The following is an 18,104-nucleotide window of genomic DNA, read 5'->3' on the forward strand; positions in this document are numbered from 1 at the left end:
CCATTAATATTATGTTAAATGTATAATGTCGCATTGTTTAAACCAGTTTTTAAAACCTATTATTAAAATCAAACCCAGTGTTAATGAGCACTGTACAGATCTTGGTTGTTTAGTGTGGATACCTCTCATCAGTCTTTTTTTTTTTTTTACCTGCTCGGTGTTTTTTTTTTGGCCATACATTTTTTGGTTGGATATCTATTAAATGCTGCACCCTGAAACTGTCGCAGACATTCTATTTTCTGAAGTAGACTTGTACAGACGCCTGTAATGGAATTGTAGGGGGTGGAGTCTTAAAACTGTGATAATTAAAGTCTATTGGGGGTTGAGTTGTGCTCCAGAAGCAAAATATATTGAGAAATAAGAAAATTTGATTAAGCAGGAATGTGTTTCAATCCCTTTGCAAATGCACCTGAGATACCACCACCACAAATACCCATAGTTCCACCTTACCTGTCAATACAGCTGTACAGTTGAAAAGAAGATCACATTGACCTAATTATTGTACACGTTGCTACACAAACCACTTGAAGGGTTTTCAGGAATACAGTGTTATAGCAGGATGGAATACCTGCCTATGGGATCATACACTACTGTAATAAGTTGTAATCTTAGGATGATCAGTAACCACCATAATTTAATACATTCTGTATTTTCATTTTATTATTATTGGCATATTAAAAGTTAATGAAATTTAAAAGTTTTATTTCTCAACATATATACATGTATATAAAATGTCACAAAACAATTTCTAAAAAATTATAAAAATGACTAATTATTTTTCGTGTTGGAATACTTATTTTATTTTTATTTATTAATACACAAATAATGCCATAAAACATCAAAATTAAATGCATAAATAAGTATAGAGATGAGTTTTGTCAATACGTATATGAAACCATGCCAGATTATACAAAATGTGGCTGCTGTACAAAAAAAAAAAAAACCCACACAAATAAAACAAGGCTGTATGCATTCATGAAAGTGTAAAATGGTAAAAGTGTTACTGGTACATGTCATTATCAAATTGACAAATGCCAGAGATTTCATAGATCATGAAATGTGATGACATAAGATATTAATGCAACAAAGCTGTTAATCGTGAAGTTGAACAACTAAAAATTATAGTGTTTAAAAAAAAAATAAAAAAAATTAGTTTAAATAATTAGTAGTTGAAGGATGACACTGCAAAATAGCAGCTTAAAATAAGAAATAATGGGTAGGATCTAACTGTCAATAGAGCGCTCGTCTTAAAGTTCTTTGATTGTAGAATCAACTCCCCTCAGTGGACACATTTTCTGATTATTTTTTTCGTGTCCCAATTAATGCCCCATGACTGGTATATCAAAAGTGATGTGTTCTATCTTGTCTATCAGAAAATGCATATAAAAGATTCCTGGCTGCTAATGAAAAAATGTTGCAGGTTTCATCTAAGACAACATGTCTTGAAAGATATTCAACAGCCGATGATTAATAAATCAATGTGCTCTAGTGGTGTTAAACAAACCAACCTATAACCTTTAAAATAAATATATTTGTGTTAAATGTATAATTAAGTGTTGATACCCACAGTCACAGGGAAATTAAAAGAAAAATGAAACAAAAAAGCAATCTCTTAGCACATGTGAATTCAGTTTCATGTGGAAACCTTTCTAAAATGTATAAATAACAAGTATAACATCAATTTAGGGTGTTGATAATTCATTCACATGAGATTATTGTGGGGTTTTATTTTTTATTTTTAAAGCTACATAATGTCTACGACGCCTTATAGGTCAGTGGATATATGATCAGTAAAATATACTGACGTCCAAAAGAAACTACGGTACAAGGCTTGAAATTGTATTATAAAAAATCAACAAACGATATGGAAAGATACGAAAGTATAATGAAGTTCAACATCTAACGTCACAATGCACTTCGTGATACATGCAATATTTTTATAAGGTGGTTTCTATTTTTAGTTTTCGATTAACAACAATATTTATAAAATTATTCAAATTTTATGTGTGAAAGTTTCTTTAGACGACAGTATATATTAATTCACTGTCTTTTGCAAACTCATCAAATATCATTGTTTTTAATCTTAAAAAAGTATATAGTGTATATACAATTATACAATTGTATGTGTGTATGTATATGTGTGTCCATATATATATATATATATATATATATATATATATATATATATATATATATATACTTTCTTAAATGGTTTTTTATGTTTCATTTAAACCATTGAATATTTTGCTGCATGTCGCCGTCACTAAACACGTTTCAGTGTTGTGGGTGAAAGTCGCCAGGAACAAAGCCGCACTGTCTGTAAATCTACGCTTCATGCTATGTGGAGCTTCTTCTCAAAAAGACTTTCTCCAAGCCCATCATTGGTGCTTCAAAGGCCAGACTGACAACAAACGCCATAGCGTACGACGCCACCAAATAGCCCATGTACATAAATGCCTATAAAAAAACAGAAGGAATATTAACACGATTTAAAACAAAGATGGCATTCCAAAATGAGTTGAATATTCAGACTGCATTCGTAATTTTCTCTCAACTGAAAGTGAAATTTTGTCATAATTTCGTTAAGTATGCATGATTCGATATTGCTCGGTTGCTCGCCATATATTGCATATGTCCAGTAAACCCATACAAACCCACAGATGAATGAGATGGTACTTTAATGAGGTAAAAGAAATTTGCCCTGAACATTTTTAGGTCGTTCTGATTTTCGCATAAACAAGTATGATAAATTAAAATGATGAATATCAAATTCGTTGTTTTGAACGAGGATAGTATATCACACTCTCAGAAATGCCTGACTTATTTGTCTATATAGATACACAAATCCAATTTAGCAACAAATATTCCAAAAACAAATGCAAACACACCTACAAACAAGAGTAAGACATCTCTTGACAACTCCATCTAATTAAAATTAGCTCCACTATTACATGTGGTAGACCCAGTAGAGCTAAGTTTAATCAGATTGTTGACAACTTACTATTTGCACGTAGGTATAATAGAAGAGCTGCTGTCCGTTGTAGAGGTGGATGTTTATGAGGAGGGGGTGGATGAGGTACGTGCAGTACGTGAGTCGACTGAGGGGGATGAAAGAACGCCATGAAAGCAGTGAGTTGACGACACCTGTAAAAGAGATGAAACATAATGTAGGCCTACATAGTAATTAAAAACAATTTCATATAAAATGTATCTGTGAAAGGGTACAAAATAATGATTATTTCGATATATTATTATTAAAAACGACATAACTGGTGTACCTATATACTGTCAGGTCTATCCAAACAGTGTTTGCCTGAAGCAGGCACATTTACGGGGTGGGGTGGGGTGGATTAGTGGGTGGTCGAACAAATGCTCAAGCACATTTTCTTTTTTCCGGTGGAGCATGACTACGCTCTACACCCGATAGCCGATGTGTATTTTTGTGCTGGGGTGTCGTTAAACATTCATTCATACAATCTTCAGATTAAACTTGAAATTCCTTGGACACGCGCCTGTTGAAGTGTGCCGAGTCATGGGATTGATCGCCGTTATTTGACCTCTTTTTAACCTTCGGCTTACCTCAATCCTGGGCCTTAGTACAGTTGTTTAACATAGGTGAGTGCTTAATTAAGAGAGGTAATGGCGTGAGCTAGTTTGACTACTGATCAACACACCTCCATTGCCGGTGGCACACGAAAACACCACCCAGCAGACACAGACGCCCCATGCTGTTTTCGCCACGGAGTTGTAAAATGCCGCCACATCAGTTGATACCGGGTGACCTTGGTAAACATCGACCACACCATAGAGAACTGCTAGAGCTGTAGCAGTCGCCGCCATCCATCCAATCACATTACATGTCTGAAACAGAGCGATTTCCAGGTTGATTTTTTTATTAATTGTGGTTAAAGTTGTAACACTTCCATTTAATACATTTTACTGATGCAAAAAAACTACAACTACAACTACGTACTTCATACGTTCATGTATGCTGACGTCCAAAGAAACTTTACAAGGCTTGAAAGTGTATTATAGAATACCAACAAACGGTATGATGAGATATGAAAGTATGAAGTTCATCTAAACATCACAATGCACTTTGTGATACATGGAAAGTGTTTGTAAGGTGGTTTCTAAATGTGTTCTTTTTATGTGTGTAAAGGTTTTTTAGGACGTCAGTATATTTTTACTTTCAAAGGTTATTAACGCAGTAAGGTGGGCACTTTGCCTGCAGTAAAAATGATTCAAAATCTTGAATTTCAGCCCTGTAGTGACTGTGGGTATCAACTCTGTCATATATATCTGCATACTAGCTTATGTGATTCTTGTGTCATAATGGTTGTTTATAAATTATAAATTATAATTGCTGTTTGTGACAACTTACATGTTGTATCCTCTAATATATAGGGACTGTTCCCGGATTTTCTAAAGAATTAAACTTTTTTCTAAAGCAATCGATGGTAGATCCTGAAAACTATCTAGCAACAAAAACGTACCCACTTTTGATATTTTAACCTTGCACTGTGTTTTGTACAGCAGATAGCCAGTTGCCATGCCTACAAGATATGGCCCCATCCTAACATACGGTTTTACATAAAAGTCTTTGAAAAAGTCTATTTGTATTCCAGCCTGAGACCTGAAATGTAAAACACACATTAAATCACAATAACGTTTATCATTGCTTATTCAATTATGAATTATGTGGATAATTGCTTATTCAAATTATGAGGATCATTGCTTAGTCAGATTATGTAGATCATTGCTTAGTCAAAGTATGTAGATCATTGCTTATTCAAATTATAAGGATCATTGCTTATTCAAATTATGAGGATCATTGCTTAGTCAAATTATGTAGATCATTGCTTAGTCAAGGTATGTAGATCATTGGTTATTCAAATTATGAGGATCATTGCTTAGTCAAGGTATGTAGATCATTGCTTAATCAAGTTATGTAGATCATTGGTTATTCAAATTATGTGATCCTTTGCTTAGTCAAATTATGTGCACAAATAATTGAATACTCAGATTTGACATGCAGTGGATACTCACGTGTATTGTATTCACGGTGCTTATTATTATATTTGGTGTAACCTGGCCGACTCACGCCCTTAGTTATAATGTTTAATTCGCTTCAAATACTTCTGCCATATTTATGGGACCGAGGATTCCTTGTTTTTAAAAGTATATATTGCATTTTGATGCCATACTGTAAATATTTTTAAAAATGAATTTTGCTGTTGTTGTTTAGGTTTTAGTTTTAGTTAGAGTTTGTTTGTTTTTTGTTTATGGCTATTACATACCCTCCAGCTGGATAGTTGTTCACGTTGCTAAGCACCCCGGAAGTGATGAGGGTGGCCAACAGAAATGCCAGTAATGAAATACTGCCAAGAATCATATTACTGGAAAGAAATAAGATACAAACATGATATTTTAAACATGAAATATTATATAAATATAAAATGTCCATGTCATGTTTTTTGTTCAATCCGATATTAGAAAGTTCATACACGAAACAAACACACGCATACACACAAATAGGCACAAAGATAGATGAAACGTAACGAGTACTCACTAAAAGAATGGTACGAAGATAAGCGGACTGAGAACGTAGAACTGCATGTCATTGGATAAATACCAACTCCAACCCATACACTGGAAAAAATAAAAAACACCCTATTTTTTTTTTTTTATATAGCGCCAGACTAAATATAAAATAGCTAACTATATAATTTTAATATCGATTAAACGTCACAAAGAGAAATATAACTACTTTTAAACTGTCTGTCATACTGTTAAATTTACCTGATTGACTGGTGTTTATTGGCAGATTTGTTTTAAACTGTCTGTCATACTGTTAAATTTACCTGATTGAGTGGTGTTTATTGGCAGATTTGTTTTAAACTGTCTGTCATACTGTTAAATTTACCTGATTAAGTGGTGTTTATTGGCAGATTTGTTTTAAAACGTTAGGGAAAATTATGAAAAATATATAGTTTTACGGAATAATTTTATATCTGTATTGGGCAAAGGCTTAAGAAGGGCATACATATGCTTTAATCTTCATTGAATATTATCATTAAAGATATTGTGGCAGTTTTGTTACTAATAGTTAACTATTAGTAACAAAACTGCCACAATAACTTGGGTTATGTTAGTATTGTCTTCCTTACCTGCTTTGGTCCAGTCGACTAAATATTACTTTCCAAGCATTTCTGGTAATTATTAATTTTTATGGGTTTTTAAAAAATTCATTATTATTGTTTTATTATTTTGTGGGAGAGGGGGGTGGGCATGGGGGAGGTCTGACAACGAAAACAAAAATAACATTTATATTTTGGATATTTGATTAATGACGGATTATTCCATTTTCATACTCACTATTTTCAGAGGCTCCACGAGATTGTTAATGTAGAGCAGATTCGTCCACCAATGATCACAGTCAGTGTACTCAATACCCGTCTGGGGCCACTGTGGCCCCTCTCCCCAGTAACGAAACAGTGGAACATACACCATAATCACCAACATATAGGCCGGAGTCAACCTAATATGAGACAAACAACATCATACTGTAAAACATTTGAACAATAATCATGCATACCAGCATTTGGTTTTACACACGAAATGTCTGCTACACTAAATTTGGAAAATTACCATGTTGACAAGGCTGTACCTTTCCTAAAATATTTGAAGGAGCGCAGGACCAGGGCACACTAATATAGGTCTATTCCAGCTAGACAAAACGGAACTTTAAAATTAAAACGAACACGTTTTCAGTTTTTGTTGGGGGGGGGGGGGGGGGGGGGGGCAACTGCCGTTTTGACCCCGCGAAGTACAACTCTGTTGTATAAAATATTTGTTTACTAAAAAATAAAAAATAACTATGTACATTGCGTATTCTTGCTGTCCGTTTGAAAAATAAGCATTTTTTTCGACGAGTTTAAAAATAAGTGTATAATTTACATGTACTAGAATGACAAATTGCACGTAGTGTATTTTGCTTTACCTCCAAAATCTATGGAAATAGAACATGAACCAGTTAATACGGCCCCTGTTCTTCTTCATCTCCTTTAGAATAAGATAAGTAACCAGTAAACCACTGAAATAAAAACAAAGAACAGTTTTACTTTACTAAACATGTATAAATATTAAATAATCACACTAACAGAATTGTCATTTTATATAACAAAATTAAGAACGAGCACACAACTAATATGTTTGTCATGAAAACAGAATATACCACTAAAAGACTCACATGACAAAATCATCGGTGCTAAAACATCACGTGTGAAAAAATTATAAAACATTAAATTAGCCTTTTCCCAATTTTAGTAAACAAATTCGGAGGGAATTACCATATTTTATTAATGCATTGAGTCTGGTCTGTATTAGAATTCGTTGTTTATATTATATAAACAATGACAACAATGGCACAAACGAAGATTATAAGACGTGTATCGTAGAGAAATGTTGTATTATATTATAATGATACTATACCTGAAAGCAAAAAATGTGTCAACAGCTACTGTTGCATTTATGATAGCTTGAAATGTCCAATCCTGTACAGCATCTTGGGAAAATGTCTTTAAATTTTCTGGAAAAAAATAAATATATACACACATGTATTTATGTATGTATGTGTATATGTGTGTATGTGTATGTGTATGTTTGTGTGTTGTGTTGTATGTGTGTTGTGTTGTGTATGTGAGTGTGTGTGTGTGTGCGCGTGTGTGTATGAGTGTGTGACTGTGTGCGTATGTGTGTGTGTGTGTGTGTGTGTGATTTTCTGAAATAGTAAAAACATGGGCACACCGTTTAACAGCAATATATAAAAATATTGTGAAAAAAAGAGAACACTTTGTTTTCCATATAAATAGAGGAAAATATACTGTACTAAAAATACTGTGTTTGTTTTAAATAATAACTAAGGATTTAAATAAATTACATACAATGCCACAGAGATTCCAAACGTTATGGTGTATACAAATAATGGAATATAGATAATGTCTTGCAAGGGATATTCCAAACATTAGACGTGTATACAAACTACATGATGGATGTTAATACTAACTTTCCACAGGTATTCCAAACATTAAATTACATAATGGATGCTGATACTAACTTGCCACTGAGATCCCAAACGCTATGGTGTATACAAATTACATAATGAAATATTGATACTGGTTTGCCAGGAATATTTCAAACATTAAAAGCCAAAACAAACTACATAATGGATGTTAATACTAACTTGCCAGAGGTATTCCAAACATTAAAGTGTATAGAAATTACATAATTGATGTTGATACTAACTTGCCACGGAGATTGCAAACATTAATGTGTATAGAAATTACATAATGGATGTTGATACTAACGTGCTACAGGTATTCCAAACATTAAAGTGTATAGAAATTACATAATGGATGTTGATACTAACTTGCCACGGAGATTGCAAACATTAATGTGTATAGAAATTACACAATGGATGTTGATACTAACGTGCTACAGGTATTCCAAACATTAAAGTGTATAGAAATGACATAATGGATGTTAATACTAACTTGCCACTGAGATTCCAAACGCTATGGTGTATTGAAATGATATAATGGATGTTGATACTAACTTGCCACTGAGATTCCAAACGCTATGGTGTGACCGAGAATGATCCACGTCATGCTGATGAAGCGGATGCCATGTAGACACTGAATGCTGTCCTTGGAATGAGTGGTACTCAGAATCTTCTTGCCGTTCGTGTACACGGAAAACGCCAACAGGGCCTTTCCCAGTCTCCCTGGTCAAATGCAAGTGGAAAGTATGAAAACAAATATGACCTGGTTCATTCTGCATTATAATTTTCTTTAAGTATGAGTATATTACTATTTGAACGCTGGTTTTAGTAGTAGAAGTTAACAAATACAGTACCAAACCAAAACCACTAGCTGGACTATGTTCGCGAATACCTGATATCACAACTGTGATTCTTAAGTGGATGTCATCACAGCTGTATATATTTCATTGAACTCTGTTATATGCAAGTTTTGGTTTTCTAAGCTAGTCTTTGGAGTGGCAGTCCTCCCACAGGTGATGCAAGTGTGATGAAAGATCCTGTTACGGATCTATGGAGTGGCGGTCCTTCTAAGGACGATCACCTGCTAGAGGATCATGCAAGCAATCACGACTGCCTAAACCTTTTTTTTCGACTCTGCCTTGTGCAGAGATACGATTTTGACCACGGAATACAGTTTTTGTCATTCAGATTATGTACTAATCCATCTTTGTATCATACTAGCATGAAAATGTCAAAACATATGATCTCACACTGAATGTTGCTAATTAAAAAGGTTCACATATATAGCAGCAGCATGTACCTGTCAAATCTGTATCACCATTGAGCTATCAACTAACTATCAAAACAGCTTGTTCAGAACAGAGGTTAATGGTTAGTGGTTAATGAAAGAGAAACAAGATAGTGACCTTACATCTTCCACATGACTGAGATACGCACTCATCCTGGGTTGGAGGCGAATTAAAACTAGAGGGCTTAATCACTGCACCACTCAGGACCACGCACCTCCAAGCACAACTCTTTTCCCCCTCCCCCACCACATTTCATATCTGCCTGTCACCTCATTACACGACTCATAGACAGGGTAGTATCCCCCAGAGTGGGTGGTTCCCAGGTTAAAATCCTGGCTAGGCAAATGTTCAGATACAAGGAAGATTTCTTTCCTTTCCTACCTGGCTCATACTCTTCAGAGTCACGTGTGTCTTCTTTGGGAATCAGCGGTGTCTGTTCATCTGTCTTGTCTATGGTCACAAGGTGTGGAATTTCTTCATTGTCTGCTACATGCATAGTACTCGTCTCCTCCTGCTTGTTGGCCCATCTAGGCATCTGGATGTGGATTACATCATAGGCCGTCCCAGCAATCATCATCAATACAATCAACGAGATGACACATCTACAAGACATTTTAACAGAAAACAGGCAGGATATTTACTACTGTGCACACTTATTACACACATCTGGCAAGTACTACCGAGATAACAAAGACCACTGCAAAAATACCTCAGAAATATGGACATGTTAATTCATTTTACATTCACTTGCTATAACTATAACTATATATATATATATATATATATATATATATATATATATATATATATATATATTTATATATATATATATATACTATGTCCGCTCTACATACGCACCTTTAACACGTGCCAGGTTTTGTTAAACAGGTTTGACTGTACTGAAATGTATGTGTATATCTCTTGTTTTTATTTATTATGCTATCTTGGGACCCGCATCCATAAAACAGAAATACAAAGAAAAAACTGATGTTAATATATAGTTGATTTCATTTTACAAGAAACTATTTTTTTTCTTATCATGGAATAACGAAAATAATTTTTAATTCATATGATCGCTTCAACGTGCGCTAGATATAAACTAGTACTAACAAGACAGCAATAGCCTTCGTGTCATAATCCAGTTTCCTTGCTTGACATATGGTGGGGAACACTCGTATGGACGTATTTTGGGATATGAGAACTGAAAAGATAATAGGTTTTATTAAAGCAACCCAGTTCTTAAACTAGTTAAAAAAAACACCTCTCCCACATACGAATAACAAATAATAAGGAACCAGCAATAGTCTTTCTAATCAACACTCATGGAAATATTTTTGGTTCTAAAGGATGGCTATTCAAAACCAACAAGTCAATTTAAAATTGCTACAGAAAATTAAATTACAACAATTTGTCTTATAATAATAATAATTATTAATTTTAAAAATTATTATTAATATATTATTAATGGGAAAAATGTAAACATAAATCACTTTCATTTCAATTTCCCCCTCATTTAAGTGGCATCCAGGCGAGAGAAAATTCCAACGAAAGTGATAATGTACACGCTATTCTAATACAGTCAGACCTCGTTACAGTGATCGTCGTTACCACATTTACTCCATCCGACCACAAATTGTCAGAAACAAATGTACATCAATGATTAGCACAGTGAATGCAACTTGATTAATATATTTATTAATGTATTTTTCGCTATAACGGCAATTTCGATATAACGATAAAGTGACCCAGGGACCAACGTGATCGTTGTAACGAGGTCTGATTGTATATATATAGTTAGGATTGTTACTTGAATTTAAAATGGCAGTGATGTCGGACCCGGTACACGTATCTGGCAAGCAGAGTCCAATACGCACCCCTGTCGTAGGCGTTCCTGGAATTGGCGGCTGCAAACAGAAGAAGGACAGAAATGTTTCTTTAAAGACATCCAAGCCGTGCATACATTATGTTTTAATATTTAAACGTTTGATACAAAAAAATTCCAGCTTTGGTTTCTTACCACAAAGTACTATTAATAGACTTTCATTAATAGACTTCCATTAATTACATGTTATGTGCAATCTAGGCCACGAGCCAAAACAGTTTTCACCATTTTGCCGCTCTGGAGAAACCAAGATATAAAAATTGCCAAAATTGTAAGGTATATTAGCTGTGGGGAATGGTTATATGATAATAGTGAATTAATTGGGCAAACATTACAACCGGTAGTTCAGTATTACAGTAGGTTTTATGACCACCAAAGATCTTGAAGGACGATTGGGGTCAGAAGTGAAACTTGAAAGTAGACGTTTTTTTATATCAGTAAATCGCAAATTCAAACAATAAAAATGACTAAAAACAAAACAATAAGAGAGAGAGAGAGAGAGAGAGAGAGAGAGAGAGAGAGAGAGAGAGAGAGAGAGAGAGAGAGAGAGAGAGAGAGAGAGAGGTGGGGGAGTGAAGAGAAAGTGTGTGTGCAGGGAATTGTACAAGGTGGGGTCAAGACTGGCGAGTGAAGTTTCTAGGATGGGGTGGTGGTGGGGAGTCGGAAAATATATATAAAAAGAGACAAAATATGCTTATAACAGGGTGTGGTCTGACCCCGAGCCCCCTGCACACGCGCCTAGTGTTTAATTTGTGCTTATTTGCGCGCGTGTATGTGTGTATGTGCAAATAGCCATATATTATTTTACTCAACGCACCCTGGCGTCAGAGGGTTGTAGAGGCACGACGGCCGTGCAGTACTGTCCCAGGAACGGCGTGATGACTGACGTGTCGTTGTCGACGTCGGTGACGTTCAGCTTGGCTACGATCCTATTACATTCCTGGTAGGAGCCGACCCAGTTGATCTCGCCGCCGTACAGCCAGTTCCCCGGCTTGCCTGCCGCGTCCACCACTGGAACAGAAGAAAGGAATGTGCGTTTTACCACACCACTAAAGCACATTGATTTATTAATCATCGGCTATTGGATGTCAAACATTTGGGAAGTTTGACATATAGTCGTATAGAGGAGACCAGCTAAATTTTCTTTATGAGTAGCAAGGGATCTTTTGTATGTACCATCCGACAGACAGGATTGCACATACCACGGCCTTTGATATACCAGTCGTTGTGCACTGGAGGGAACTAGAAATGTTTTACCACACCCCAGCACATGGTTTAATCAAATACTCTTAAAGGGACATTCCTGAGCTTGCTGCATTGTCAGATGTTTCCGACTAATAAAATCTTTCTACGATTAAACTTACATATTAAATAAATTTTCTTGTTTAGAATATGTGTCTGTATATTCAATGTGTTTCTGGTTGTCTTAATACTTGTAAGAAGCCCAAACTGGATTTTGTCTTCAAATAATTTCATATGTATGAAAAAAATATATTTTAGGAAATAAAATGAAATTGAACCTAGTACCAATATCATAACGATCAAAAACACGTTTAATATGCAGCCACTAATATTTTATGCAGAAAAATATATTTGATATGTTAAAAAGTCTTTGCTAGTCGATAACATCTTAAAAATTGCAGCGAACTCAGGAATGTCCCTTTAAATAAAAGAAAATACGGATTTATGTTACTTTAATCTTCTGACTGCTGGATTAATTGACAAAACAACGTTGAGTGGATTCAAGTTTATAACTTTTATTAACATATTTTCACTTAAAATGTATATAAATACATAAAATAGTGTTCGTATGTGAAAAGGTAAGTACCATTTTCGTGGGTTTTTCTAAAAAAAGAAGAAGATATTTTATATCAGTTAATTTATAATAAAATTATACTGATTGAAATACATAAGGGAACTGTAGACCAAATTTAATTTACTGGTAGCGTTGTAATGTTTGTATTTCAAACAGAGTTATAATGTTGCATTGAACGTCAGCAGTATCGGACTGATTGCCAGTAACACGGTCAATTTCTGACACTTATTGATTGAAGGTTTTGGTTACAGTCAAATGTTCTGTTACTATTTGTGTAATCCCTTTTCACCGTACATCGGTATTTTATGGCAATTGTGACTTTTGGTCTCCTGCCTTAGAAGATAAAAGGCCGCCGTCACATGGATTATTCCTTCTTATTAGCAAAATAAGATCTTATTTTATTCCCTACAAGCAGGACATACCACGACATTTGATCGGAATAGAACAAGTTTTTTTGCAGGCTAATATCATGTTTATTAAAACGATTGTTTTGTTGTTGCTTATATTAAGGTTCAATCACGCTATCCTGGGTACAAACCTTAACTATCTATACCAGCAAAATGAGATCTTTTATGTTTATTTTCTACAAGCAGGACAGCACACATCACGAACTTTGACTTGAATAGAACAAGTCTTGTACAGGCTAATTGTCATGTTTTTAAAACAGAATTTTCTTGGTTATATCCAATTAAGGTTCAAATGGGTACACATTTCAGATATCTACACTAAGCTGTCTGAACGAGACAGAGGCTAACCGGCTTCGGTGGCGCAGTGGTTAAGCCATCGGACTACAGACTGGTAGATACAGAGTTCACAGCCCGGTACCGGCGAGTTCTTAATGGCTCAACGGGTAGGTGTAAGGCCACTACACCCTCTTCTCGCTAACCAACTAACAACTAACCCACTGTCCTGGACAGACAGCACAGATAGCCGAGGTGTGTGCCCAGGACAGCATGTTTGAACCTTAATTGGATATAAGCACGAAAATAAGTTGAAATGAATGAATGAATGAATGAATGAGGCTAATGGGGTTACATGCTAGTAGTTAGCTCTGGATTACATGCAAGATGTGCTTAATACTTACTGGATAGAGCCCATCGTTGCTGCTGTAGCACCCCTTCAAGGAAGAGAACAATGTGATTCAGACATATCGAGGACGGCACTGCCCCCTGAGACTCTGCTCCCTGCAACACCCCGGAGTTCAACACATCCTCCACGGTGTCGAGAATATAATCCCCAGACAGACGTCTCAGGAAGGCGGCGGGAATCTTGGGTAGGTCGTCTGCTTTGTGTTTGGAAAGCAGAAGTCGTTGTGTGTTCAACACAACATTGAGATAAGAAGAAGGTATTTGTCTTTCCGTAGCATGTGTGACAACGCTGCAAATTGCTACTAGGTACACGGAATGAACAATGAACATGTTGGAAAACAGTTAACTAGATCCTAAACATCCAGTCTGAAGTAATGGAATTGTAAACAAAGGGTCGATGTGCACTGTCAGTCGATCATGTTTCTAATTCTGGTCTTGACAGTTAGTAAAGTAGCTGTGACCTTGTGCCTAACTGACCTCTTGAACTGTTCTGGTTGTTGAACACGTTACCCGCTGAAGCATACTAGTAATGTGTGGTTATTAAAATCTGTTGTTAAAGGACCGCACTTAAAGGTGCGTGTTTCTCTGTTTATCGTATAAAGCAGACCTCAACAGGAAGAAAAAAACCTTACTTGCTCCCCTAACTTAGATTATCGGGAGCCATTAAGATAATATTACCATATTTTGTAAAAAAAAAAAAAAAAAAAAAAAAAAAAAAGATTCACATGCTTAAAGCCGCACACCCTAGTTCCATCCAGCGAAAATAAATTATAATTTGGTTAATCTACAAACCTGTAACACACTTAGATCACGTTTTTATCAAATGGAGTGAAAAAGCAGATTTCATATCGATAAATACCATGGGAATCCCCATGTCCCAATTGCTTGAAATAATTTTGAAAGTTAGTATTCTGATGTCACCGGTAGATGTCGCTCGAAGCACAACAATGCCTACGTCACGACAAATTTCACAGAGTGCGCACAAACTTGGGGTGCGTTCCTTTCACCTCTCCTGGACATGTTCCAACTGTTCTGTCCTGGTTCTATCCCCTCTCCAGATATCGTAAGACTTAGCAAAATTATTGGTTTTAAGGGTTTGTAACGTTTTGTATTGAGACACTTACTTGTCTGAACTTTATTGTTACTGAAAATGTTCACGAACTGTGAAGAAAAATCTCACAAATGAACAACAACAAATCGGATGTTGATTGCGCGAACCGTGCAGGAGAAAACAAACCGAACCAAAATGATAACGGTCACGTGGTATACCAACGTCTGTGACATTGAAATGGAAATATCCCCTCTAAAAATAGATTAGACCTTGTCTGCTCAACGGTTTTTTCTCAGACGCGCGTGAGTTTTTTAGAAATACAAAAAATGCATTTTGTGGTATTACAAACACCAGGATTACCAGGATTACCAAAAAACACTTCAGGTGAATGGAAATGTATATTCTAAATAATAAACGGTAAGTAAAGTGCAATTTTATTTGTGAAAAAATGGGTTTAATAGCGAAAAACAACGCCGTAATGGTTAACAACTAGCCGTAACTAGGGTGTGTCCCTTTAAGGGGAGCTAAAATTACTTTTCGTGAACTAGTCTTATGGGAGAGGGGGTGATAGCTCCCATTAAACGGCGAGGTTTGATAAAGTATTTATTTTACTGATCAAGCATGTGAAGATATTGATTTTTATACTCCTCTTGAGTGTTTTGGTCATTCTAACATTTGTCGTACTTCAAAACAGTTTTTACATATCTATAAATAGGCGAAAGAGTTGAAAGGCTAGTGCGGATTTATAAGGGGCAAAGGGGACAATTGCCCCGGCCCCCCTGCCAGAGGGGCCCCCTAGACTAAGGTTAATAATTATAAAATTAGTTTTTTTTTTTTATTTGTCATGTAATTTAATTTCTATGTTGTGGGGCCCCCGAACTTGAAGTGCACCGCGCCCCTGCCCCGGGCCCCCTAAGATCTAAATCCGGCCCTGCATGTCACCGTCTTTAAATGAAGTTTAAAAACATTTAAGACATGCCACTAAGTACAGTGTTATTTGCGAATATTTGAACACCTTGTTAACTAACTATAAAATAAGCCGGTATCAAAATATTCCAGCTTAACTTTTGCTGGCGAATATACTACATTCATACCACATAGATGGCATTGCTTTGTGGCTTGTTGTTATGAACATGATGTTTAGCATGAGTAGCATTCATAATATGGTCCTAAATCTTTTCAAAATATGTCTGGATGTTAACTTCACATTCAATTTGTTTCATATACTATGTTGGTATGATCCAGGGCATTTCACTTTCGTTGCCTCACTATAAAATATTATTTAGTCAGATGTTAAAAATTGATTATTTTGTTTTTGTGGAATAAATTCACCAGTTACCCAGCTTTAAAATGGAAGCAGTAATATAGTTCAAAATTATGTTCAAATATTTCCAAAAATTAAGTAGAATATTCTTCTTGATCAGAAATTTGCCCCGTTAAAAATAAATAAAAGTGCACTACAAGCACACCCACCCACCAACAGATTGCATGCAGACAACCTGATTTGAATATGTCTATGGATATACTCTCTAATCGCTAGGTGGTGGGGGGATGAGGTGAGGTAGGGGGTCTGATAGTGGGCCGACGGTCTAATCTAACTGAGACAGTGAGGATAAGGACTGAATGAGGGGTGGGTGGGGAATTATTGACCATGCCGATGATGCCGTTAATGTTTCCCCAGCCGTATCGTAAGCCTTCACACAGACAAGGCGAGAAGACTACGTATGTTTCGAACGCTGTTAACCTTTACTTTAATCTTTGCTGCCACTAAATAAACATACCCTAGTTTGTAAACACTAAGGCATATTGTTTTTACTAATAGAGCCGTTTGTGATAACTGAAATCAAACTTTACTTAAGATTTTATTGTTTAAATTATCTATTTCCGTACATTCGAAGTGTTTTGGGTCATCCTAGTATTTTTAATATCACAAAATGCATTTCTCATATTTTTTAAAACGCACGTGCGTCTGGGAAGTAACTGCTATGGAGTCCAGTTTTAGTCTATGTTTAGAGGGTATTTCACCATTTCAAAGTCATGTTTCACTCAATTGTAGCTTTATCTAAATGTGTTACAGGTTTGTAGATTAACTGAACTTGGTGTTAATTTCCGCGGGTTGAAACTATGGTATGTCCCTTTAAGCGTGGTTTCACTTTTTTATTTTGAGTAATTTTATTAAGTTTTTCTGTCAAAATCAATATCATTAGATTACGTAATTGTTGAATGTCCGCATCTCTCGGTGATATCATACCCACCTTCGCGGCTTGGCATTCCATAAATCATACTTTGGACCCCCTTTCAAACGTTCTTGGATTCGCCGCTGAACATCTAAACCGATCCTTACAAGCAGATGGTATTTTTATCTGGGAACTGACCACAAATTATCATTATCTTAAATAACAACACATACAACAGAGATCAAAACAGAGCGTTTAGCTAAGAAAAAATTGGTGTTATCGAGAAAACTCCTCACCAAAAAAAACCCAAACCCCAACACTATCTACAAATCAGCATTGAGATACATGGTTAACAATACACGTTGTTGATGCAAATTAAAAATTAAGCCATTTTTAAAACTGTAAAAAGAAAAAGAGAAACTTTTCTACGTAAGATAAAGACGTGTTTAAAGTTTGTTTTTGTTTAACGACACCACGAAGGCACATCGATTAACTAATCATCTCTACTGCATGTCAAACACAGAAGAAGCCCACTACGTCTCCATTAGCAGCAACGGATCTTTTATATGCATTTTTGTCCCAAACGGAGCAGCACATACCACGACATTTGATTAATATAAAGACGAAGTCATACATGATTTACTTTGTTTGACATCCAAAAGTGGATGTGTTTTTCGTATTGGAGTGTCGTTAAACATTCATCCATTCAAATAATATAATGACGCCGAAACTATTTGAT

The 18,104-nt window shown here is 35.6% G+C and overlaps 1 protein-coding gene across 2 annotated transcripts; it reads right to left on the reverse strand.

Moving 5' to 3' along the window:
• Positions 1 to 775: 775 nt before the first annotated feature.
• LOC121375060 (nose resistant to fluoxetine protein 6-like) lies at positions 776 to 14,883 on the reverse strand. 2 transcript variants are annotated; one of them, XM_041502277.1, is made up of 15 exons: positions 14,134 to 14,883; positions 12,051 to 12,244; positions 11,159 to 11,255; positions 10,462 to 10,552; positions 9,733 to 9,953; positions 8,618 to 8,785; positions 7,495 to 7,591; positions 7,004 to 7,096; positions 6,379 to 6,541; positions 5,573 to 5,652; positions 5,301 to 5,399; positions 4,501 to 4,636; positions 3,675 to 3,861; positions 3,002 to 3,144; positions 776 to 2,457 (listed from the first exon to the last, which is right to left on the reverse strand). In XM_041502277.1, exons 1-15 carry the CDS (start codon positions 14,465 to 14,467, stop codon positions 2,338 to 2,340), a joined length of 2,223 nt encoding a protein of 740 aa, XP_041358211.1. In that variant the 5' UTR covers positions 14,468 to 14,883; the 3' UTR covers positions 776 to 2,337. The 2 variants fall into 2 exon arrangements, with proteins under 2 accessions (XP_041358211.1, XP_041358213.1); XM_041502279.1 differs by lacking the exons at positions 776 to 2,457; positions 3,002 to 3,144 and having other exon boundaries at positions 3,728 to 3,861; positions 4,497 to 4,636.
• Positions 14,884 to 18,104: the final 3,221 nt, after the last annotated feature.

This window comes from Gigantopelta aegis, chromosome 6 (genome assembly GCF_016097555.1).
Source record: "Gigantopelta aegis isolate Gae_Host chromosome 6, Gae_host_genome, whole genome shotgun sequence".
In the NCBI taxonomy this organism is placed as follows: domain Eukaryota; kingdom Metazoa; phylum Mollusca; class Gastropoda; order Neomphalida; family Peltospiridae; genus Gigantopelta; species Gigantopelta aegis.

Coding starts and splice junctions, on each gene's coding strand:
- LOC121375060 (XM_041502277.1), bottom strand. CDS start 14,467: ATGTTCATTGTTCATTCCGTGTACCTAGTAGCAATTTGCAGCGTTGTC. Junction 9,954..10,461: donor ACGAAGGCTATTGCTGTCTT/GTTAGTACTAGT, acceptor AATGTCTTGTAG/ATGTGTCATCTCGTTGATTG. Junction 8,786..9,732: donor CTCTGAAGAGTATGAGCCAG/GTAGGAAAGGAA, acceptor GCATTTGACCAG/GGAGACTGGGAAAGGCCCTG.